Source organism: Cottoperca gobio, chromosome 3 (genome assembly GCF_900634415.1).
Source record: "Cottoperca gobio chromosome 3, fCotGob3.1, whole genome shotgun sequence".
Classification (NCBI taxonomy): Eukaryota; Metazoa; Chordata; class Actinopteri; order Perciformes; family Bovichtidae; genus Cottoperca; species Cottoperca gobio.
In genome coordinates, this window is record NC_041357.1 from 12,834,959 (window position 1) to 12,859,617 (window position 24,659).

The 24,659-nt window shown below is 40.3% G+C and overlaps 2 protein-coding genes across 4 annotated transcripts; one reads left to right on the plus strand and one right to left on the minus strand.

Moving 5' to 3' along the window:
• Positions 1–3,175: 3,175 nt before the first annotated feature.
• LOC115003665 (retinaldehyde-binding protein 1-like) lies at positions 3,176–5,973 on the plus strand. The gene is made up of 6 exons (XM_029425559.1): positions 3,176–3,184; positions 3,734–3,862; positions 3,990–4,194; positions 5,100–5,278; positions 5,534–5,692; positions 5,782–5,973. Exons 1-6 carry the CDS (start codon positions 3,176–3,178, stop codon positions 5,971–5,973), a joined length of 873 nt encoding a protein of 290 aa, XP_029281419.1.
• A 41-nt stretch (positions 5,974–6,014) lies between these two features.
• Positions 6,015–23,971, minus strand: LOC115025454 (monoacylglycerol lipase ABHD2-A). Of its 3 annotated transcripts, none has more exons than XM_029457732.1 (13): positions 23,770–23,971; positions 22,343–22,423; positions 21,845–21,886; positions 21,383–21,598; positions 18,292–18,467; positions 17,295–17,462; positions 16,604–16,787; positions 15,337–15,429; positions 14,856–14,957; positions 14,606–14,675; positions 14,419–14,503; positions 12,052–12,256; positions 6,015–6,270 (listed from the first exon to the last, which is right to left on the minus strand). In XM_029457732.1, exons 4-13 carry the CDS (start codon positions 21,589–21,591, stop codon positions 6,027–6,029), a joined length of 1,536 nt encoding a protein of 511 aa, XP_029313592.1. In that variant the 5' UTR covers positions 21,592–21,598; positions 21,845–21,886; positions 22,343–22,423; positions 23,770–23,971; the 3' UTR covers positions 6,015–6,026. The 3 variants fall into 3 exon arrangements, with proteins under 3 accessions (XP_029313592.1, XP_029313601.1, XP_029313610.1); XM_029457741.1 differs by having other exon boundaries at positions 23,766–23,971; XM_029457750.1 differs by lacking the exon at positions 6,015–6,270 and having other exon boundaries at positions 8,356–12,256.
• Between the last annotated feature and the right edge of the window lie 688 nt (positions 23,972–24,659).

Here is a 24,659-nt window from a genome sequence, read left to right on the forward strand (position 1 = left end):
AGAAGGAAGTGAGATGCCTCACTCCTTAGCTCCAGAAAAAACTATTTGTTCAATTATTTTTATCAGGGCAAGTCAGTTGCTACATTTGCTAGCCTGCCTCGGGCAATGGGGCAATTCTTATTGTTGAGCCCTGTATGCTGCACTAATGAAAGGGCTTTCCCCCTCTGAAAACCTTCAAATTATATCGCCCAAATATTTTATACATCACACCACACACAACCGTCTGTTTCATAATGTGGAGGAAATTATACTTGCATTTGTATTCATGCAGATCTATTTGCAGGGGGACATAACTGGCAGGAATTCCTTCACATCAAAGAACCTAACTGTACACCAGAGGCTTCTATAGCCACGTCTGATGTGCTACACGGAGGCATTGTTAACCCCTGTTTGTTTGCGAGGGAATAGGAGGTTATTCATGAGTGTCCACTAATGAGAGGTGCTGACAGAGGTACAACAGCGGAGTACAGTAAGTCTGCCAGTTCTGGATCACAGAGGCCTCAGTGTGTGCAGGAGGGAGATCCCAGCTCCAGTGTGGGACGGACGTTTCCTCTATTCGCTCACAGCTCATTAACCTCTTCTATCAGCCCAGCGATGGCACTCAACTGCGTACCCCCCCTTTGCTCACTCAAACACGATGCAGATAACGTCCTAAACCTACACAAGCACTGCTTTTTCATGGCATGCTTTATTCTCGGGGTGCACAATGGCAAGAGGGAAAAAACACTGTGTGTAAGCCATGATTGATCATTTAAAACTTTGAAGTAATAGCCTATAAATCAATAATGCACAAAAACAAAAAACATTATTTTAAAATGTTTTCTTCACCAGTCAGGGACATGGAAGACATCTTAAAGACTAGAACAGCTTGTCTGGCTGCCCTTGAGTCCATACTTTTAGTTAAACCTTGATAACTTGAGTCTTCATAGACATCTTGATACACAACAGGGATACATAATATACAAACTAACACAGTTTTTAAAAAGAGGATTCTTAAAATAAAGATGTATTAAAAAAACAAGAATGTGTTGTAAAAATAAAATGTGCAAATCGAAATTAATCAAAATTACATCAATATTCATTGCTGTAAATAACAAAGATGGAGGCCATGGAGGTGAAAACATATACGTGACAAACTATCAACAATCTTCAAAAAATCAAGTTAATTCTTAATTACTGTAATTCATGACTAAAAGAGAAGCACGTTGTCTGATGTTGTGCAATCATGGAGAAGTAATCCATAATCTGGGTCCCAAAACAAGCGGTTCCCTCTGATGAGGATTTCAAAGAATGTGCAGGGAGGAATGTGTAAAATGAAGCTGAAAGTTTGAGTGCTTCACCGGTGGTCATCTCTCTCATATGACATTTCCACAGGCAAGAGTATCAAACTCAAATCCCACCCTTCATGTCACATGTGCTGGGTGAAATGTCTAGTAAATATGATGTGATGTTTAAGAGGTAACATACATAACATAACATACACAAACATACATAACATAACATACAGTGTGTGGAGCTGCAATCTGCACATGAATAAAACATCTTAAATGATGTATCTTCTCTCAGTTTTTGTTTGTTTGTATGCGTTTATATTTTCATATATTTCAAAATAAAGTTATGTGTGATGAAAAGGACAATCAGTCCAGAGTACGGTGGCCCAGAGGTGCAAAACACAACAAAACACAAGAACAAAATAGTTTCAGTTTTGTTAATGTGTTTTCTCACTTTCTGTTGTGTTGTGCTAAAATGTTGTTTTTCATTGAATTAGTTTTCTCTAATTTTATTGTGTTTTCAGAACATCAATGCATTTGTGTTTTCTGTTTTAGTCATTTGTTAACTGTACAATGTGCTTTTAAAATGAATGTATTTCGTGAAATGTCATTGTGTTTTCTGTAATGTCGATGTCATTTCTAAAATCGCGTTGTGTTTTTTATTGTTTTAACGTGTTGCACCTCAGGAGTGACGAACCGGACCAGCACACTTCTCCTCCTCCATCCCGGCTCCCCCTTCACTTTGCACTTTGCATTATGTAGATTAGCCACTCATTGTAATCCACTGTGTCATTTTAATCCTACTTTGAGTGACGTTTTCAATAACTCCTCCCCTCCTGATCCTCTCTCCTCTGGTTGTCTCCTCTACCACTCCGTCTACTCCTCTCATCCCGTCTGCTTAAAGGTAAGGCTGCTCTGCTCTTTTGATAAAATAACCCTTACATACATCAGTAAATACAAATAAAAGATGAGCATTATAAGTACACTATTGTTTAGTGTCATGATTAAAAGTAATCAATTAAACTTAGTTTAAAAACAATACTTTTTCATTGGTAAATGACAGATAACCATTGTTTCACTGTACTGAATTAATGGATCATAAAGTGTCTCAACTTAGTGTCATTGTATGTTTTCTTTGATGTTAACTTACACTTACAAAGATTTCATATCTAATTGGTTTATACCCTAAGTGGTGGATTAACACACTCTACAGGGCATCTGTGACTTTAAATCAACATCAGTATTCAGCTTTATGCCATACTAAATCTACATAATGTTTTTATTATATTGAAAAAGACTTTGAATGAGATTGTTTGATCATTATTCTTTTATTTCAAAAATGTTTAAAGTATCTTCTAACCATCTTTCTTCATGGTGAAAAAATATATTTTTAATCCAGGTGGTTAAAAGAGACTTTCAGGAAAATACCTTGAAAACAGCAGCGAGTGTTGTTAAACAATCCTGGATTTCTTTAAATATAACCAGGAATCTATTTAGCAAAAATATCGTAATACATGAGGAACAGACTCAGTGGGAGAAGTAGTGGTTAGTAGATGTCTGCTTTTGTGTTGCTGTATTATGCCAGGCTCCTATCTAAGAGTCTTGCTCTGCTGATGACTGAAGAAAAAAACACTTTTCATCTTCAACATTTGCAGATCTCTTAACCAAAATATGTTTTCCCTATAACACCACCTGATGTATTTATGTCGATCATTTATGGAGATTTTGTAATATACCAATAACCGGATTAATGCATTTCTGACCCCATGACCTCTACTTAACAAACTCTTAAAAGGAACAAACTAAATGTCTGGACAGTGCTGAAAGAAAAGTTTAATGCTCATGTTTGTGCCAATTCTTCTTTCTTCACAGTGTTAGTGAAACACTGTTGAGACGCTGCAACCATGGCTGCTGTAAGTTTAACTTCTTAGCAACAAATCAAGAGAGAGCACGTGAGCGTCACTTTTGACAGTTTGTCAGTGTCTGGCCTCACTTCACTGGGTTACAAGCATCAACTGTCGGAGGTTTGACGGGCAGCGCATGATGCTGCTTAATGCTGTTATTGTACCAGTAGATGCTGGCGCTGGGATGGACCCTTAAGCTGTTTTTAAGAAGTGGCTTTAGAAGTTCTTTCTGTAATCATGTGAATCAGATTAACCAGCCGTTTGCTCACTGGTGTGCATCGTTTGGGGTCTGCTCCGGCTCAGATTGGGTTGTGGGTTCACAACTTTAAAAGTATTTTTAATGAGCCGACATTGAAGTATTCAGGTGGTAAAGCAGGTATAATAGTTGTTTGAAAGAATTGAAGCTATTGAGGCTTAAAACGATGATGTTAAAGGAATATTTTTATTATGATTATAATTCTTATTGTTATTGTATGGAGGTATACCCGAGAAATCTGATGATTGATAATAACCTGCATACGCCAATATGATATATTTTTTTTAATTTTCTTTATGCAGACTGGATCTTTCCGCATGGTGTCAGAGGAGGAGCAGGCCATGAGGTCTAAGCTGGAGCATTTGACAGTGAAGGATCATGGGCCGGTGTTTGGGCCGTGCCACAAACTGCCTGGACACACTGTGCAAAAGGTAAGAAAAGAATAACTGGCTGGCAGCGTTGAAATTAGAATATTAAAGCCAAGTCCACATTGTAGTGACACTTTAGTCCCTGCACGCCCCTGTCTGACGTGTTTGGCTGTTTTTCTTCTTCTTTCAGGCGAAGGATGAGCTGACTGAGACGGATGAGAGGCGGGCGTCGTCTCTGAAGGACCTGCGGACCATGATGAAGGAGAGAGCAGCGGGGGGAGACGACCTGGCCAAACTGGTGCTGGAGCGCTTCAGGGACCAACCAGACTCTCTGATGCTGCGCTTCCTCAGAGCTCGCAAATTTGAGGTTGTCAGAGCCCACGAGCTCATGAAGGGTTAGTAGTTAGTATGTCAACTGAGGGTTTTTTTGGCATCCATATGCTTGTTTCCATTTATGCAGACATTTTCCAATAGCTTCCGTAATTGAGGTTGAGACCTCTTTTGTGCTCCTGAATCCTGCCCATCACTGAGACAGAGAGGAATGTGTTCATTAATTGGGGGCTTTGAGATGCTTCTGAGTTTCCCCTGACAAAGCCCTCCTTTGTGTCCAAATAGGACAGCAAGTTTACTTTACTTGTGAACCCGCGGTATTCCCCTGGGAACTTTATAGCGCATGTGCTGATTGTTTTGTTCTGGGAGAGGAAATGAGACCAAAAGGAAGAGTGGTTTGACACTCATTGTAAGATTGTATTTGTAATTGTACAACCACAAACCCACCAACATTAATGATCAGCTATATCAACTGTACTCTTTAATGAGCCCATATTTAAAGCTCCTATCACCCCTAATTTGAATTACTTTTAATATCATTTACTTTAGTCTAATGCTCAAACACAAACACATTTATGAATATAGAGAAGCAGAGCTTATTAGTGTGAGAGGGGAATGTGATGTGACCGTGAACTTGTTTTGTGGGGTTAATTGATCACACACACACACACGCACGCACACACACAGACACTCTCTCTGAGTTAATTGGGGCCTCGGTATGAAGAGCAGCTCTGTAGATGCACAGGGCTGTCATTGTTTTTGGCACATCAAAATTCTGTCAAACTCATACTGTGCACAAAGGGGACGTGAACCATGCCCGATGAAATAATGCTGATCACTCAGTGTGTGTGTGTGTGTGTGTGTGTGTGTGTGTGTGTGTGTGTGTGTGTGTGTGTGTGTGTGTGTGTGTGTGTGTGTGTGTGTGTGTGTGTGTGTGTGTGTGTGTGTGTGTGTTATGGGGGTCCTCTAGGTTATGTGCGCTTCAGGAAGGAGTATCCGGAGCTGTTTGAGAACCTGACCCCTGAGGCGGTCCGCAGCACCATCGAGGCGGGTTACCCTGTGGTTCTCCCCAGCAGGGACAAGTATGGCCGGGTAGTCCTGCTTTTCAACATCGAGAACTGGGACCTGGAGGAGATCACATTTGATGAGGTAACTCTAAAGTAACCTCACAGAGCACAGCTGCCAGGGAAAATTATTCAATTTTTTATTGTTACTTACTTTTTAATGGGGGGGGGGGGGCAGATGTGTAATGTTATATGTTACATGTCTTTAAGCTACTGGATGCCTAAATTTAACTCGAGATGAATAAAGTATCTATCTATCTATCAAAAATAAAGACGGCTCACGAGAAAGCTGGAGGCCAAGCAATCGGATGAAAGATTAATAAGTCTTTGCGTGTCACAGATCTTAAGAGCGTACTGTGTGATCTTGGAGAAGTTGTTGGAGAATGAAGAAACCCAGATCAATGGCTTTGTCCTGATTGAGAATTTCAAGGGCTTCACCATGCAGCACGCCTCAGGAATAAAGCCGGCTGAGCTCAAGAAGATGGTGGACATGCTGCAGGTCAGAACAGACTCTAAAATGAAAAGCTGAAAATTTCTTGACAGGCAATTTCAGGACATTTTTCCCGAATCTTTTGTACTTTTGTGCAGGACTCTTTCCCTGCCCGTTTTAAGGCGGTCCACGTTACTCACCAGCCCTGGTACTTCACCACCACATACAACGTGGTCAAACCCTTCATGAAGAGCAAGCTGCTGGAGAGGGTATGGATGGAGGAATATCAACCCTTTAATCTGAGTCAGACATTCAGTTTTATCCCATTTTGCATCAGTCATCTCCTCTGAATACCTGTTTATAACTTCCCTCAGGTTTTTGTTCACGGCGACGAGCTGGACAACTACTTCAAAGAATTCGACGCCGACATCCTGCCGGCAGATTTTGATGGGAAAGCCTCTGTTACAGACTGCCAGGTCATCGCCACCAAGCTTTTTGGCTCTGAAGACACTGCTCTCTGAAAGAACAGCCCTCCCTTTTCAGACCCAAGAGTTATAGCGTCCTTCACCCTAGATGCTTCTTTTGTGATCAGATCTTGGTCCTTTTTGAAGCTAGGTTGACATTTTGTATTATTATTCAGGCAGTTCCTTTGAAAAAAAAAAAGAGGTTAGAGTTAGGAGCATGGTTTGCAAATGAATAAATATACGGTGATATGAACGGGAAAGAAAACGGATGTTTAGATATTACAGAGAGAATAACTGATGGTTAATGTTTGTTACTTTAGAGCGCTGGCATTCATTGTTACTTTAAGAGCAGTGGGAAAATGACAGAGATGATAATGTGAGTCAGTTTGGTTTGGGGTTCTTCGCCTTAACATTTTATTTCACACCAAACTGCACCTTGTGCCTACGACCCTGTCATGGATACGCTTGCATTTGATTATGGTTGTGGGAGCAGGAGCCTCCTGACGCAGTGCCATGGAAACAATCTCAACAGCCTTGTTTGACTTGTGACTCTCAGTTGCCTAATGTACCACAAGAATCCAATGTTGCACTGGATTGGGAAATTTCCAATTAAAATGCATTTGTGTGCGTCTTTGGTTTTATATGAATTGTCTTTTTTGAATCATTTGTTTTCTTATTATTTCACCTTGCCCGATGGGTGTTTCATAAAGTAAGATTACCAGTTGAAACATGCATTTAGGTTTATTCTCAGTGAATTCTGTTTCATTAAGGAGGTTTAAATCAGTCTGACCGGAGTTACCGATCCATCCAGACTAGCATGTCAAATATACCACAGAAAGCTCAGACACATGGCTGTAAACTCACATTCTCCCCATTAGTTCCTCTTTAAATGTCACTTACAATTAAACAGATACCCAGTTTATTAAACATCTAAAGGCCCTGTCACACATATCCGTATGACAGAAACGTATGCCGGCGCATACGAAATATCGGCGATAGGTTGATATAAATTAAGGGTAAGTTGTGATCGTTTGAAGGACGCAGACGTTACGCCGAACACGCCAGACATGCCGGCGTATATGGAAAGTAGCTCAAAATTTGTCAGTCCAAATACGTCCAACTTTTCCACAGCGGTGTTGTAGCTGACGTATACATAATGAATACATAACAAATTATTATACGTATGTCAAACGATCACTTACCTATTTAAAACGTATCAGAGCGTCTGGCCAACGGAGCTGGAAAAGTGCCATCTGGTTCACGTCATGCTGATGCTGGAGAACGGCTAACATGCTGAACGCTAGCTGTACTGTAGAAACACGTTTAATAAGTTACTCCGTCGTCAGGCATCATCTTAACATACGGGTAGGAATAGGGTATCCACTCGTTATCAATAAATTGGCTGTAGGGTTCACCGTCAGCCGACGTAGCCTATATCTAACGTACCTCTAACGTAGTCACGTAGGTATTCACGTACTGTATTACGTACTGTATTTACGTAGGGAAGTATCCAGATGTGTTTGAGTTATTAGCAGTTACCACAGAGACATTTTCTGGAGGGAGCCCTGGCCAGGACAGCAGCATAACAGTTTTGTCCGTGTGACCGAAGATTGCAGCTACTGATAGACTATTTAAACATTTCAGTTTCATTTCAATAACTGCTTGAGGCCCAAAGAGGTAAAATGATCCGATATTTCACAAAGCAAAGCATGTCCTTCTTTACGCCCCCAATAATCATCTCACGTCAGTTGGGAACCACTGAACTAAACTACCAAACCGTATATGAAGTACTTGAAACTAGCTCCACCTCAGACAGACACACAAGTACAATCCTGCTTGAAAGTCACAGGAATAAAATGAGTACTTTGATACTTTATGAACATTTTGCTGAGAAGACTTCTGAACTTCTGAAAGTAAAAAGTTGAATACAGGACTTTTACTCGTAATCATTGTTGTATTGGTACTTTTACCTTAGTAAATGATCTGAAGACTTCTTCCCCCAATATGTGCCACTTGTACAAACTAAGTAAATAAAGTTGTAAATGGGGGAAACATATTAAGAGTTTACAATGTGGTCACCACCAGGGGGCTGTATTAATCATTTAAAATGTCCATGTCTGGCAAATCTCATCCTTTAATCCCATATCCGAATGTTTCACCTCGTGATCTATAAACCCTGATATTAACCAGATATCATCTTCTTCTACAACATTTGTGTTTAAGAGCTTTCAGATTCCAACTGTCAAGTTAAGAGAAACTGAAACGTAGTTTTCTTTCTTTTGAGAAAATAATTTATTTTGGAACACAATAACCATATTTCCTCACATAATTAGATCACACACACACACACACACTGTTTTTCTTCAACAAAAAGACCCAGTGTTCAATATCAGACTACATCATATTGTGTAACTATGTGTGCCCCTTCTTGTAGTTGTCGCCACATCCCTTCACCGTCTTGAATAAAGCATCAAAATGTTTGTAAACACTAAATTAAAGCTGTATAAAGGTTACTTTAGGGTAACAAACTGTGGGCTCTCATCCACTTACTTGGGTAGATGAGGTTTAAAATCAAAAAATCATTTTAAAGAGGAACACAACACTGAGCAATGTTCATCCCAATCCAGAGTATTTGTTTGATTCATTCACATTTAAAGTAACTCGAAATTTGAATTATTCAGTTTCGAAGCAATTAAACATGAGCCCACAATCTTTTAAAAAAGAAAACAAGATGCTTGAAGCACTGGGGATAGGTAAAATACAACAGGAGCACATTCTCGTATCAACACAGTAAAACAACATTTCAGATCCCACACGAGAAGTGACCTTCATGTATGCAACATCTTGCTCTAACATACTTTGACACGATTTCCTGTCACATTGAATTGATAAGAGAATCCCTCCTGTTTGGTTATTGCCTTTTCTTTTTCATTCCTGTTCCCCTCAAATATTTTTATATACACTATCTTTATATATTTCTTTAGCCTTTTTATTGTTAAAGAAGTTTTGGTTTTTGTCAATCAGAGGTGGTGACAGTAGACATGTACTGTATGTTTACTCATCAACACTCACGCTCTGACGCAGTTGCACAAGAAAATAACACAAGAAGTCATAAAAACAATACAAAAAAACAAACAAATAATCCACTAGAAAAAAACACATCCAAAAAATACATCCAAACCTGCATTTTTGTGCAAAGTTGGCGGGAGGCAGAAATCTTAAAATAAACACAAACGGCTCTTACTGCAGAAACTGGGTTCGAGCTGGTGTCATTAATATTCATCTGATGTTTTAACGAGCCAGAATAAATCCAAAGCACAGCGGATGTTCTTGAAATGGACAGACTGTGGACAGAGAACCAGGAATATAAACTCACTGCCAATGAATGAGGATGTTTGCAGTTGTAGTTTGGTCTCCCTGACAACAGATGGCAACAGTGAACAGTGATAATTGTAGAGAAAGAAGGCGGCGGCTCAGACAGACCCATCGAGACTTTTAATTAGAGACGCACTGATAGGGTATCTGCCCTGATGTCACTGATCCACATTAAATACAGTTTTTATTGTCAATGTAATCATAAAACTTAGTGTTTCTCTTTCCATGCTCTCATTTGATTTTAAAGTACATAACACTCAGTGAGGTGTACAGATTTCAAATTTGGGAAAAAGGTTGGATTTGGTATTGGCAGATACCCTGAGTTGAGAGCGATGACGTTGGATTGGTAAATCCCTATTTTCAATATTAGCCAAGCCAGCATTGTTGAGAATAAAACCTGGATTTCATAGCATTTGCATTGATTAAACGTTTAGTTTGAGACAAAAAACGACAAATCTCCATAAAATGTGGTCGTGAGATTTTCCTTGAGCCAAAGAATAAGAATACTGGTATTTGGTTACTATATAACCTAAAACTTATATCTCAAAAGGTCAAGAATGAAATGCAAAGCTATGGATAATTATTCTTCAGTCATAATGTTACGACTAACGGACACGGACAAATATGAGCTGTCCTCAAGTGCCAAATGTCCTGCAACTCAAACAAATGGTACGACTTGCAAATAGTATGAAACCAAGGTCTTATAAGACACAAACTGTGGCCTAAACAGCCTAAACAAGACGCGCTGCTGTCAATCACCGCTATCCCTTCGTCATTTCAAACAATCCTGTCTCATTACAGTGTTCAGATTACTTGGCTGGACTTTGCCTTGGAAGAAGCTACCTAAGCCCTCAACAAGGTTCACAACAAGTTCTCAATTAAATTCCGGTTTTGAAAAGTCCACAGGTCCCGTTATTGCAGTATGGTTTCATCAAGACACAATTCACATAGATTTCAACAGCTTCAACGCTCAGCCCAGTGAAGAGAATAGGAAAAGCTTTTCAATGCAGTCTTTGCAACAAAAATATTCCCTTGGATTAAAATCTGTCTCTTCTTTCTTGCATGCAGTGTTCTCCATCTAATTATACAATATAACAAACACCAGTTTGATTACTAGTAGTGCAAACAATCCACTAAAATAAACATTTGGTTTAGCGTTGGCATCCTAAGTCCTCCTACTCATCACACCTCCCAGCTCAGATTATAAGAGAATCTGCTTCACACTGCTGAACCTTCCGTTTAATTGGCCAATCAGGCAGCCGCATTTTTCAAAATCCGACACCACAGAATCATCTGCTGGAAAATGCAAAAGTGTACGGAGACGTTTGAACCAAATATGTAGTGCTAGCGTGTGGGTCGGTGCAGTAAAAGCAGGATATCAGAGTCTTGGCTGGATCTGCAGCTGATCAAAGGCAGATGAAAGAGTAAGAGGACTCCAAGACAAACAACACCGGGAACATTTGAGTCATCTAACTTTGCGTTATCATCCTCGCTCCCTTCAGTTCTTCCTCCTGGTCACAAGGAGAGCTAAACCATCAATTATCTCCATACCTGCACTTTGACTAATTAGGAGAAAAAGAAAAGAAAAAAAGATTGTGTCATACAGGGTGTAAAGTGCATTGAATCAAAGTGATAAAATGCGACCACGGGAATGTGCACAGATCCCCTCTGGGGTTGATCCCTGGTCATATCTGGTAAGCACTGACTGAACGCTTTCATTTCAAGTGCCGAACGCAAGTGCCAAGATGATGTTATGAGCTGGAAATAAAGTGTAAAAAATCCCACCATAATACTTAATTTTCCACTGTACATTTTCTACAAACAACAGAGCAACAGTTCACCCAAAAGAACGGACATTATAAAGGGCCAATAGACCATGAACAGGGAACTTGGATCACACCTACCAAACACAAAGATCACATGCTCCGTCACGGGTCTCCAACTCTCGGTCTACACAAGCGCACACAGACATACATACTACATCTGTGAGTTACATACAGTCATACGACATACATACATACATACTAAAAGACGCTGTGTTGGTTAAGACAGCAGACTAGGCTATATGGCCTTGGCGGTGATAAGCAGTGAGCTTCTTACAGGTGCAGTAAATGGGCACCAACTGCAGCACAGTCCTTGATTACTATAGGAGGCTTCTTGTGTGCTCTTGTTTTTCACTGGGCTACTCTAAAGTGGAGCTCTCCCGTCACCTTTTAATGCCAGCTTGACTTCATGTCTTGTCATATTTGGTCTACACCTCCATTAGCCGAGAATCATTGTTGAGTACATGAAGAGAAACAAAATGTTCCTTCTCTGAATTTCAAAGTCTTCGCAACGGAAACGAGCACAAAGGCAGTTAGTTGTTTTTGTTTTTCTTCACATGGATTGTGATTACAAAGGGGAACTGTGGTGAAGGCGTGGAGACGTGTTTGGGTTAGGAGCGGTGAGTAGCACCAGAGGAGAAGGCAGAGAAGAGAGAGCAGTTTAAGGTTTAGTTCAGGTGTATCCTCAGTGCTGGGGTAGTGGTGTTGGAGAGGGTGAGAAGTGAGAGGGCAGAGAGAGAGAGAGATACAGAGGTCAGAAGTTTACGCTTTTTCCTCTGCGCAGGAGCTCTCAGTCAGGTGGCCACTTTGGCATGGCGGTTTCTGTTTCTCCCACTGGCACATGGCGTTGGCGTAGCCCACAATCACTTTGTCCATCCAGGTGAGCGGCTGGGGGAAGAGCACCGCGCCCTCGAAGAAGCCCAGGTGTCCTCCGTGTAGTGTCAGGGAAAAGATCACGTTCGGCTTCTTTGCTGAAGGATGACACAGAAGCACACAGTAATTAGCCTTCTGTACTCGGCATGCTGTGTATGTCCCAACATGAGTTTGCCAGGAATGAGTCTATGCCTGTTACATAAAGTGAGGGAGTGTTGTCAGATAATAGCATGACTCAACTTCTGGCAGGTGTGTTGAAGTGACAACTAATACAACAGCTGAAGGTTCAAGCCAATAAGTGGCTACTAGAAAACCTACTGAGACTCAAGTCAATGGAAAAAAACACAGCTTTTCTTTATTGAATTACAAAATCAGTAAATGTTTTCCAAAAGGGGGGCGCGACACACACACACACACACACACACACACACACACACACACACACACACACACACACACACACACACACACACACACACACACACACACACACACACACACACACACACACACACACACACACACACACACACACACACACACAACTATATAGCGGTTATAGTGTTTAAAATAAAAACAGTGAGATGTGTTCAAAGTGTGTGCCAGAGTGAGTCGATTAAGTGATGCGAGTGAAGAGCAGAATTCGGGACAGTGGGAAACAATAAATAAACCCTGAACCAAAGTATGTCACCTTCACACTGCAGACAAGCCACTAATCTCTTTTTGATTGGTGTATGAACCTATGCAGAGTGCTGCAGCTGTGGACAACCAGGCAGAGTGTCTCCTGAAAAGGATTGGCCTTAAAACTCTTTATTCTCCTGCTCTTATCTGGGTTAGTGGGGTAGCCTGATGCGGTTGACTTGTGATTAAGATCCCCGGAGGCTTTCACCGCGCCGTGCACCATTGGTAACAGCTGCTGGGACCACTGAGTGCTCGTCCAGACCCGGAGCCACCGCCTCAGCATGCGGCGAGTGACAGGTGGGAACAGGACAGACGGTTCGTACTAAAAAAAGATGTCTAAGCCTTGAGGACAAACACATTGTGCAACATCACTGTGCTAATTACTGTTTCATGTTTTGTTTCACTGTATGAAGCCTGGACTCTTTTCCCAGTGTAGCAATACTTGTTAAATGGTATTTAGCATTGTACCTCAGCCTCATGTTACACATTAATGCAATAAAGAAACAAACCATGAACACTACAAGTCAGAGGTGACATTACCTTGTTTAAGCATTTTACCTTCAAATATACCACGTTTACATCCTCATAGCACACTAAAGAGTAAGCTGTAAACGCTTATCATCAAATATATCTATATATCTATTTAGTCTTATCTAATTACAGCCAGTGTATTTCTGTTGAGTCCCTTGTGTCTGAGTCACTGTATCACATTTTAGGGCAAAGGGCAGCTGATCCTCAGTTCAGTAAGTGTGGCATGTGTACTTCCAGTCATGACCACGCACGCACGCACTACCCCCACACACGGGATTTTCCTTTTCCAAAAGTGGCCGGTAATTTTAAATATAGCACAGGCTGAGGAGGAGCAAAGAGTAGATTCAAACACTGCACAGTGCCTTCAAAGATTACATCTATAATGTTGTGAACCTGTGAAGGTGTTAAACTCACTTTAAACAGATGGACACACTCAGCTACATGTGAGTGAGCATTACAGCTGCTGTAACACATCAAAGGACATTTCTCATAGATTTACCCTGTGTGCCACACCCTGTCCTGTCCAAACCCACTCATCAGAGGTCATTTTGAGATTCCAGACATGTTTTCCAAGAACCAAATCTGGGGTGCCAACTAATATTCAGACAGGACAATCCTGCTGGTGCTTCTACTTGGCAAACTCGAGTACATTATTTTATAAGTCAATTGTTTTTGTCAGCAGTAATACATATTCAGTATAATGACATTTTCTTACCACAGGAAACAAAGCTTTTTTTTGTGTGCAAATATATATGCTTTAAACAAACCAATACATTAAAAAAAGGTATCGTTAATTGTATCTGCTTTCAAACTAAGACACACATTTAGCTGTGTCATTTAAGGTCATTAGTTTGACTTGACATTTGTTGCAGCCACAGCAAAGCAACAACAAGCCCACCACTGTTTGTCTGTAACACTGAAATGAAAGTAGGATCAAATGAAATATACAAAATGCGGTGTTCATATTAACAAGTAAATGGCCAATAAACACAGGCCACTAGGGTTTAGTACTGCTGCCTTTGCTGTGACGGCGCATGCTGTCAGTTACCTGCTAGTGTGCGAGGGATGGTGAGCAGTGAGTCATGAACCAGAGGGTCGTCTGCAGAGTTCACGAGCAGCAGTGGCACGTTTACCTGGAACATAAACAATAAGAATCCATACATCAAACAAATGCACAAACACACCAAAACGGAAACATATTATGAGATGATGCGAGTACCCAAAAGCATCCTTACATTGTGGATATAATGTACACAACTCTCCTTCTCATAGTACTCTTTGAGAGAGCTGTGGCCGTGGAATTTTCTGTTGAAACACAAAAACAGGACGCGTCATTAAATAATACCACTTAACAACAAATATCAGATATTTCATATTCTCTTCGCTTAGAACGCCGGGTAAAAATACAGATGCAAGCTACTCCATGAAAACAACACAGAGCCACACAGGTTACTTTCACTGGAAATGATTTGTTTCTCCACATACCTCATGATGCTGTCGTCGATCTGCATGAGAGACGTCGCTGTGTACAGTCGACCAAGATCTAGATCTATCATTTTAACTGGGTTTCCCCCAAACAGACTGTGCCTGTAACATGCAAAAAATACACATACACACACATTGTTCATAAAACGAATTGAAATCACTGACTGCTTAGTGTGCAGTAAAATACTCAAACACTAGTGCAATGCAGTATAAAACTGGTTGGGGTATGTCGGGGGGCTGAACCTTGTGTTTAGCTTTTTTGACAAAAAGCAAGATAGTATTGGTAAAACTCAATTCATCATTCAATGCAAAAAATGTTTTAATAGTGTGTACCCTGTGGACTTAACCTGAACCCCGTAACCGTAATATGTTATAAAATACTTCTTCTTCTTTTTAGTGTTATGGCACACATCAAAAAACAACAACTTACTTTACAGGAATGAACAACTATAGGGGAAATGTGCAGAACCAGCAGTGTTACCTGTGTGAGAGGATGATTTTCTTCATGTTGTCAGCCATGAGAAAGTTATAGAAGCGTCTAAACTGGTCCCACTGCAGGAATGTTTCCTGTGCCCTGAGAGATAAAGACAAACGCACAGGAAGTTAGCTTTGTGCAGCCCGTCTGAATTTCCAAACAACACACTAAATGTCCTGTGTAATCCACTGGACAAAGAGTGATGCTGGTGGAGAGCAGCAATGGTGTCAGGCATTAACATGCAGCTCAGTGACAGAGACAGGCTAAACTAACACAACGACCAGAGACATTTAACAAATAACTGACGATCGGATACAATGCGTTTCTTTTTCCTTTTGCCATTTCAATACCATTTGAAGTCAAATACATCTGGGGTATAAAAATAATCAAAAGCATGATTTGTCAATCACACATTATTTGTGGAAAAGAGGGTAGCCACAGAACGCATTTGAGAGGAGAATTTGTTTAAGAGAAAAAAACTAACCCAAATCCAATTTCTGAAAAGGCCAGGCTCTACAACACCCTTCTCCACTGCCTTCATCCAAACTTTAAACAGACCCAGCCTGTCATCTCTGCCAAGAGACGCTGGCTTCATTTGAAACACAGAAGGTGTGGCTCGGTCCAACATGAGCACAGACTACAGAGTCTTCTCTAACACCCACATGCACTAGTGGTTTAAAAACACCATCGTAATACATTTGTTTGCCCTGCGTGATTTACAAATATGACGCTGTGTACACAAGCTGTTTATTCTGGACATGTTGTCAGACAGCTAGTTCAGTTCATTGCATTGCACAGGCAGACCCTTGTTCTCTTTATGCCCCTCTGATCAACTGAACGGGATTTCATTGAAGATGCGTCATATAGAATACACAGCACGAGCACACAGAGACCAGCCACACAACAACGTTAGAGAGAACTCTGGGAAAAAAGGCTGGATGAACAAGAACAAGTTTTAAAATGTTGTCAGTCTTGTTGCTTGAGTTTAAAAAAAAGATCTTCAAAGAAACAATATTTAGCAAAAGAGTGCTAGCTATCAACTAAGATTAAAGTAACAAAAGAAACAAAACAGCTGAATGAATAAACAGCTGGCGGCGAGAGATGCTCGGTAGATTTGTGACTAAACGTGTGATTATATTAAGCAAGCACTAATAGTTTTGTGGCATTATGCTGAGCTTCATTTATATTTAGAAACGTGTGCAACATCAAGTGCTAGTGTGGGCTTTGATGAAACAATGCATTTTAATTCAAAGATGAGAGGACAACAACCCACCTGAGAGCGCTGTACCCCTGACAGACGCTGACACAACACAGCACTCGCTCCTGGTTCATCCTGTTCTCGCCCAGGAACTTACAAACGATGTTGCCACCCAGACTGAAGCCCACCACCATCAGCTGAGTCTGAGGATACGCCCGCTTAATGTAGCCTACCATGGCTGCAAACTCCCATGTGCACCCTGTAAGGGAAACAGTGCAAATCAATATATAATTACATCTCTGTAGGACGGAGCGTTTCTCTCAGCTCAGCCGTACCAGCTGAAGGTGCCTTTAGCTCAGCGCATTGACTTTGTGACTGTCCACCTTTAAAAATAATCTCAGGTCTGCAAGTTCGTATTGTTTCTTATTCTGGAAGCTTTAGGTTACCAGCTAATAGTCTTTTAGCTTTCACCTGGAAATTATGTTTGTGTACAGAGATTTGTCTAAATTAAGGCAAATTGTGATTTTAGAATACCTTTAACTAAACCTGTTGAGTTAAGGTGCCGTCAAAGGATAATTACTTTATTTAAGCCTCAACCAGACAATTAGATAAGAGCAGCAGCTGATCCAGAACTAATGATGCAGTATTACTAATCATTTGACCAAATCAAAGCCTTTTTTCCATTTCAAAATTGGGTTGTCACTCTTAGATAATCCTATTATGAAAAGGTGATTAGGAGAGTAAAACTGAAGCTCTTTGGCCTCACCGTAGGTAAACATGCGCGGAGAGGTAAGCTCGATGTTGGGAAGAGCTCCTAGGTGGTTCAGCACAGCGCAGCGGTAACCGTTCTTCTGGGCGTGATCCACAAAGGTTCGGATGTAATGCTTCTCACTATGGTTACCAATACCAGGGCATATCACCATGGTGACGTCATCTGGAGAAACAGGCAGATGGAACGAAGAGACATTAGCCAGTGAAAAATATGAAAGCACAGAGTATGTCACTCTCATAAACAGCACATCATTAGATTAAAAAGTAGCCAGGCAGCGCTCTGCAGCCGATCCAAAACAAAGGATGAGGCTTTTTGTCTGTTTATAGCTTTAGCAAAACTAAATGGAAATAGTAACGCTACATTTTAGGGAATTCACTGTCATGCGAGTCCTGAGCCTTTTGAGAGACATCAAAGTTGAGGGGGTGTTGTCTGGGTTCAGCTGAGGGATTCAATGAAAGGAATCATCCTTAAAACGGTCCTGTACTGACATGTACGGCGTTACAAACACGTTATGCCTCATTTCAAGGATCGTCCACTTATGAGTGAGCCGTTTGTAATACCATAAGCTGAACTGGAAAACTTAAATAGTCAAAGATGGACTTAATGCTTGTGAATTTAATACATACATCTGTTTTCCATATATATTGAGTCAAGTTTATTTATATAGCTCAAGTCCCAGGACACCCTCTTTCCCTGAACCTCGAATTGGAGAAGGAAAAACTATCATGAACAACTAAATGGGAGAACCATCAGGAAGATTCAGAACAGTCCTCAACTGATGCCGCATGAATGGACTACACAAAAGTAGCAGTAGTAGAATTGCAATATAAAATAAATAGAATTATAATATACGACGAAGAACTACAAAATATATCACATTTTTATGTTTGCCATAAAGAGCCATCTATCCATCAAGTGTCAACCAAATAACAGCAAGCAACAAAAACAAATGGTCAATAAAGAAAAAGTAGATCTTCATTAAATGCATCACCTCCTGTCCGATGGTCCCCCACTGGCTCAAAGAGGTCAAAGGTCGCAGTGGCCCCGTCCTGCATGGGTAAGTACTTCCTGACTCCACTGGGGTGAGGTGAGCTCACCCGGCCAAGTTTACCATACAATGCCGTCTGGAGGTGACCACTCTTACCCCACAGTAAGGGAGGAATGTACCTGGAAAACACAACAGTTACACATAAATTTGACCTAGAAACAAAAGCTTATTCTACTAATACACTCCATAAGAGAACAAGGTTAGTGTCAGATACAGATACATTTGTATTGGTGGTTTATGACGCAGACATTAACATTCTGGCTCAAAGTTCGCATACAAAGTCATACTTCGGAGGCAGCTTTTGAAAAATTGCTCCATGCTCCCAACAGACCTCAATGTTTAACGGCAGTCTGTTGCTATGTTTTCATCAGTTATACTCACCGTGTGTACTTGAAATCCAGTTACAACTCTGTAGGAGTTAGCTGTAGGAGTCAAGTCTTACGTAATACGGTCTTTGAAATACTACACCTTATGTTGTGCATTATTGGGAGTCACCATCTTATTTCCACACTGAGGCCAAAAGAATGTGAACAACTTGACAGCAAAACCCCTTTTAGGTGCTGTTTTTTCAGCAGCCTATCCTAACCTGTAAAGGACAGTCAATGCAATATTATAATCATGGCTGATAATAAGAGCAATAGGGATAACAGCCAAAACAACTATTTGTCTGCATTTATATAATGCTGCAGCCATAGAAATGTGATAAATGTTCAGCTCATCTCTCATTCAGTGTAGAAAGAAGCTATTTGAGGGTTACTTTAGGAACACTCAGTTCACAGGTTAAGTTAGGACAAACCAAAATGAGATGAGGAGTGGGACATCTTAGAGGCGATGAGAAGAGATAAACAAGATCCACATAACTGTAAACTAAAGCTAGTGTACATACTAGTTGTATGTACAAAGACCAAAACACAGAGATAGTAAGTAGCAGCAGAGTTCAATTACATCAATAGTTACACAAGCCCTTTAACCTTCATCTCTTACTGCGCCTCCCAACAATTAGTGCACCTAGAACATCCACCCTTACATAAGAGAGCTGTCAATCAAAAAGCAGCAGTGCTGCTTCCCATTTGGTGATAATGTAACCACTTCCAGTCTGCACTGTATGTTGGAGCTTTACCAGTTTTCTAGAAGGTACTCGGCAGGCCTAATCTATATGACTACAGAAAGAGGACATCCTCATTGTTGTAAAGTGGATAGGAGGGTGAACACACTGCCAGGTTAGTTGAGTTCTTCCACAGGAGACAGCAGACAACGTCAAACAGCTTTTTTTCTATGTTGGTATTTTTTCCTCTTATCAATACAGTCTGAAGAATCCCTATTTATAAGCCAATTTAAAATCTTTCTGACAATTCACATAACATGCATTTATACTGAGGAGTTTTACTTCTTGAGCATTTTGTGTTTCTCTACTATCAATAACTGCAGTTATTATTATTGCAGTTTACACATATTACTGATGTAAACTAATCTTGAAATCAAAACTTGTGCGATTAAAAAATGTACTTGTCTTTGTTTTTGTATTAAAGACCCAGAGTACATGTGAGCCTTTTGTTTTGATTTAAACCTGAGTCTGTTGTTTTAAAGTGGTAAACACAGTGATGTGTCCCTTATAGCTGTTAGGTAGCAGGAAAAGGAAACAGATGTGTCAGTGTGCTCTGATGAAGCAAAAGATCTAAAGTCCAGATCAAAGTCCGGAAGTAAAGTCCCAGGCCTTTGATACCAACAAGCTGGGAAAATACCAAAAACTACAATTGGTGAAACAATAAAAACCTTTCCTGACATTTTGCTAAAAATATATATATATATATATATATATATATATATATATATATATATATATATATATATATATATATATATATATATATATAAAAATATATATATATATATATATATATATATAAAAATATATATATATATATATATAAATAATGTTTCTTTTAATTTCCCATTTGACTCTCAATCTCAAAATAAGTTCCTGTAGACACAAAAGTAAAATCCAGCTGACACCAAGATACACTTCAAGTTATTTGTTCTGCATTGTCCTCTTTGTTAGCCAACACCCCTGTGTGCATGTTCCGAAACATAGCCAGACAAAATTGCTGTTGACTGTTAACCTCACAACACTCCTTCTATGCTTTCCACTGAGTAATTGATCTCTGTTATACAACACCGCAGGGTAACAAACGTGACTTCTCAACGACACAGAGACGCAACACGGATGATGCCGACGCCAACATCAACAATGCCGACGGGTTGAACTGCACACCGGGGCATACATTTCTGTGAGCAAAATATGGCTGTTCAGAAGGGAAGGATAACAAGCCATCCACAAATGTAAACATCAGTGTGGCCTTATGATTCACTGACGCTTTAGCTGAAAGGCAAAGGGCTCAGTAACAATCGGTTATATAAGCAGACACTCGTGATGAGAGCCAACCTACAGATCTGAAAATATTACAACACCAGCAGACCACAGGACCTGGAGAGTGAGGCTCATTCAAGAAAAACAATCAAGTTTACTTTGTTTAAAAGGCAGGTAGAGGGTTTCCCACAACCTACAGGGCATTACAGCCCAGCTGGTAACCTGGTTTAGCATTTCACAAGGAAGACCTGCCTCCCACCGCGCTGCACCAACAACCACTGGTTTGCATCAGTTATCATAAATCCAGATGGAAGATTCAAATTATAGTAGACATCAGAGTCGCCCTGAAGGGGAGGCATGCATCGTCATAAATGCAAATGTTTTTGCCCTGCGGTGAACAAGTCTATATTTGTAATGCGAGTGTGACAAACACAGTCTACCTTTGGGATAATCCCAAAAAAATAACAGCCTGGTGTTTAATTCATGCCAGAGCTGACGGTACAGCCAGATACCTCTGGTACAAACACACTCAGGGACACTGATGACAGATGGGACCACCGCCAGGCAAACTGCTACCTTCACTCACAGCCCCAGATGGCCGACAAGCAGTGCCATTTCCATGGAAACGCCTTGAGTGACAGACCGAGAGCTGAGAACGTAACTCACTCTTTGGTCAGCTGAGGACAGGACTTGAGAAGGAAGCGGTTGAGGGCTGTGTCCTGGTAGGTGAGGTCGGGGGGTGCAGTGGGGCTCTTGAGGTTCAAGCAGCGGACGATGATGTAGAGCACTGTGGCCACCGCCGCCAGCTTCATGCCGTCGAACATCGCTGGCAGCTCCGGAGAGATGGTGTGCACTTCTGAATCGTGGGTGCTCATGATTATTCTGAAAAACAGTGGCACACACTTGTTTCAGTGCTTCCCCTTGTGAGACACAAATTAGCCTATATCACTAACAAATATATTTACAAGTGCACAGGAACCACATTTTAAAATAATTTACTTGTTCTTCAATTCATAAAAAGCAGCCATGCTTTGTACAAAATAATACAATTATTTTCTTGAGATTGCAGTTAACTGTGTGAGATGGAATAAAGCACAGACATGGAAAAGATGGTGATGTCTGACTGACCTGAATATTCCTGTTGGTGCCCAAAGTGCTGCAGTGACAGATCTATGGGAATATAGAGCGAGAGCAACACAGTCAGATAAAGCAGTTATTTAATACACTCATCTTAATTACATTACATGAGGAAGTGCCAATAGGAAGCCTCTCTACATAGAAGATAGAGGGGCTGACATTCCTATAAATAAATCATTACATTTAGCAACGCATGTAATGCAAATAACCAACACAGTTATACCTAAACACATTTACATTAAACATTTGCATATGTTTAAAGCATTACAAAAAGCTGTGAATTTGCAAGGAAAAAACAGGAACTGTAAAGACTACAGAGAGGCCACAAAAGAGAAGTTGTGGTACCGGATTTCACAAAAATAGATGATAGTGTTTCCGTTGTTATGATCAAGTAGTCACGTATATTTGCCGTAAAAAGACAGCGTGTTGCTACCAATGATACATTAAGCAAGAATACAATGCAAAGCTGAACATGTGTCTTTTACTCACATTTTATGTTCAAGTTAGCCTCCAAAGACAACTCCAAAAGTCTGATTGTAAAAAGGTGAAGTCACAGTGATGTGGTCAAACCTGAAGACAAACAAAGAAAATGCAATTAGCCTTTGATTATAGCAATTGACACGTATTATTTTCAATTTGTCCTGAAATTGTGTTGAAAGTCTCATATAAGTGCCTTGACTCCACACCTGAACACTATCACTATTGAGATAAGATGCAACAGAAAGCATGATGTCACCACAGTAATTCAGTGCTCAAATGATTAGTAGATTAATGAAAAGTGATATTGGATTAATCGTTTATGAAGTAAAAACACTATTCAAAGCGTCACATTTATGAAATACTTGGTTTTCTCCATTCAAGTCATTCTGATTTTAATAATTTGGTGTATTTTTGGCTCAATTATAAAATACCTTCAGTTCACCTAAATGTATTACTATTTAAAACCAGTGTATTTCCCCTAAAAACTACCTCAAGAGGTATCAGGGGAAGGTATATTTATCTTCCCACATGTTCTTGATACTATCATACTGCTTTATTCTACCAAACATGTAAATAATAATACACATATTCATTTAGGAGTGGTGTGTTGACAGAGAAGGAAGTTTAAATGTAGGATTATCACCTACAAAATAGCTTTAGCCTCAGTATGTTAATAACGTTTTAGTAATGGATTCATACACACACCACCTGTAAACACAACACAGATACAAACAAACACGGTGCCAGAATTATCCCCAGCTGCAAAACATTTGCTTCATTAAATGAAGTAACCCGCCCTACATCACACAGCTAATACCCGTCTCATCACTGTAAACACATCCAGTGAGTAACTATATTTGGCAGTTGTTTCTCGCGAATGCAAACAGAAAGTGTGTTTATTATAAGGAACATTGTGTCACTTTATAAACTATCCAATGTGGCATCAGAGCAGCTAATAACATTTGTGTTTCCTTCTTTGTCACGACTCGCAACAATCCAGAGAGGAGTTTACAGGACATATACTAACGTAAGTTTGCTAATGTAGCGAGAAAATGGTTATAAATAGTCATATTTCTGAACGCACAACAGGAAGCCAACCTGCGCATCTGTGTTGTGTTTATTTGAGAGCAGGCCAACAATCCCCGCTGCATCTTCATGCGCCCTACTGGTCCAGAAAATTAAAACCATGTCGCCTTTTGGACGAGTTTATTGTCCACCCTGAATATTTTTGCGCAGTAACTTCACATTACGGCAAGATTAAGACGAAAAGCAGTACTGTTGTCCCTGTTTCCTTCTTAATCTTAGTATTATATTCGGCTTTGGACAGTGCTTAACGGTCCGCATTGCTGCCGTTAATGATCGATCTGATGAGGTAGCATCATCGCTGAGCAGCGATACCAAACCACTTCACACAGCAGCATCTTTAGCTTACCTACCTCGCCTCAGAAGAAATTAATCAGCTCCTTGCTGCTCAAACGCGACTGTCCGGATTTATATTCGTGGCATCTTGTTTGTTTGTGTTGGTTTGTGAGCCTCTAACGTTAAGTCATAGCTGTAGGATGTGTCGTACGCACTCCGATTCACTAAGCTGAAGCTAGCCACATTAGCTGAAGCGGCCACAGCAGCTCTGACATACCTGCTTTCTCATTGGTTAGGAGGGACGATGACGTTGCATCTGAGCTCATTCTCCACGCCCCTTATCTGAGAAACATTACAATGCCTTTTTTTTCACATTTCTTTTGTTATTATTATTATTATTCTAGAGTATATTTTTATATTAAAGCACATGTTTCCCTTTGTTGTTACAGTGTCCAAGATGTTTTTCCCCCAGTACATCGCACACATTTCTAAACAGAAACCCTTTCCTGAACGTGACAGGAACGTGCTGAAACCTGTTACATAACATTTCACCTACTGATCTCCATGTTCTGGCATGCAGTAGATAATGTTATAATTTATTGGCTTGCCAGATACATTTTGGTTATGATTTCTCTATCGGCAATTAAACGGATGTTTAATTTACAACTTTACACATCTACTATAAGGCATGTCAAAGTGTACATTTGCAAGAGCGTGTTGCTTATTGTATATACAGTATACTGCTGTTTAGTTAGATGTTTAATGAATTACACCTTTGACGTGACCACGTGTCCAGCAGTAGAGTCCTACTTGGACAAACTCGAGAAGACACAATCCCTGTTGCAATTACAATATAATATCCACCTGATGGCGGCAGAGTTTACCACAATATATTATAAACCCCCCCCCCCCAGTGATGTACAATTTATAAAATAGTTAAATAACGTTTAATTATGCATAGGTTCCC

What these genes read in the sequence shown, in the direction of transcription:
- LOC115003665 (XM_029425559.1), top strand. An exon ending in CTGGACACACTGTGCAAAAG is followed by an intron (nt 3,863 to 3,989) that starts GTAAGAAAAGAA and finishes TTCTTCTTTCAG; the next exon opens with GCGAAGGATGAGCTGACTGA. An exon ending in AGATGGTGGACATGCTGCAG is followed by an intron (nt 5,693 to 5,781) that starts GTCAGAACAGAC and finishes ACTTTTGTGCAG; the next exon opens with GACTCTTTCCCTGCCCGTTT.
- LOC115025454 (XM_029457732.1), bottom strand. Translation starts at nt 21,591, where the DNA reads ATGAGCACCCACGATTCAGAAGTGCACACCATCTCTCCGGAGCTGCCA. An exon ending in TGTCCTCAGCTGACCAAAGA is followed by an intron (nt 18,468 to 21,382) that starts GTGAGTTACGTT and finishes TGTGTTTTCCAG; the next exon opens with GTACATTCCTCCCTTACTGT. An exon ending in AAAATCATCCTCTCACACAG is followed by an intron (nt 14,958 to 15,336) that starts GTAACACTGCTG and finishes TGCATGTTACAG; the next exon opens with GCACAGTCTGTTTGGGGGAA.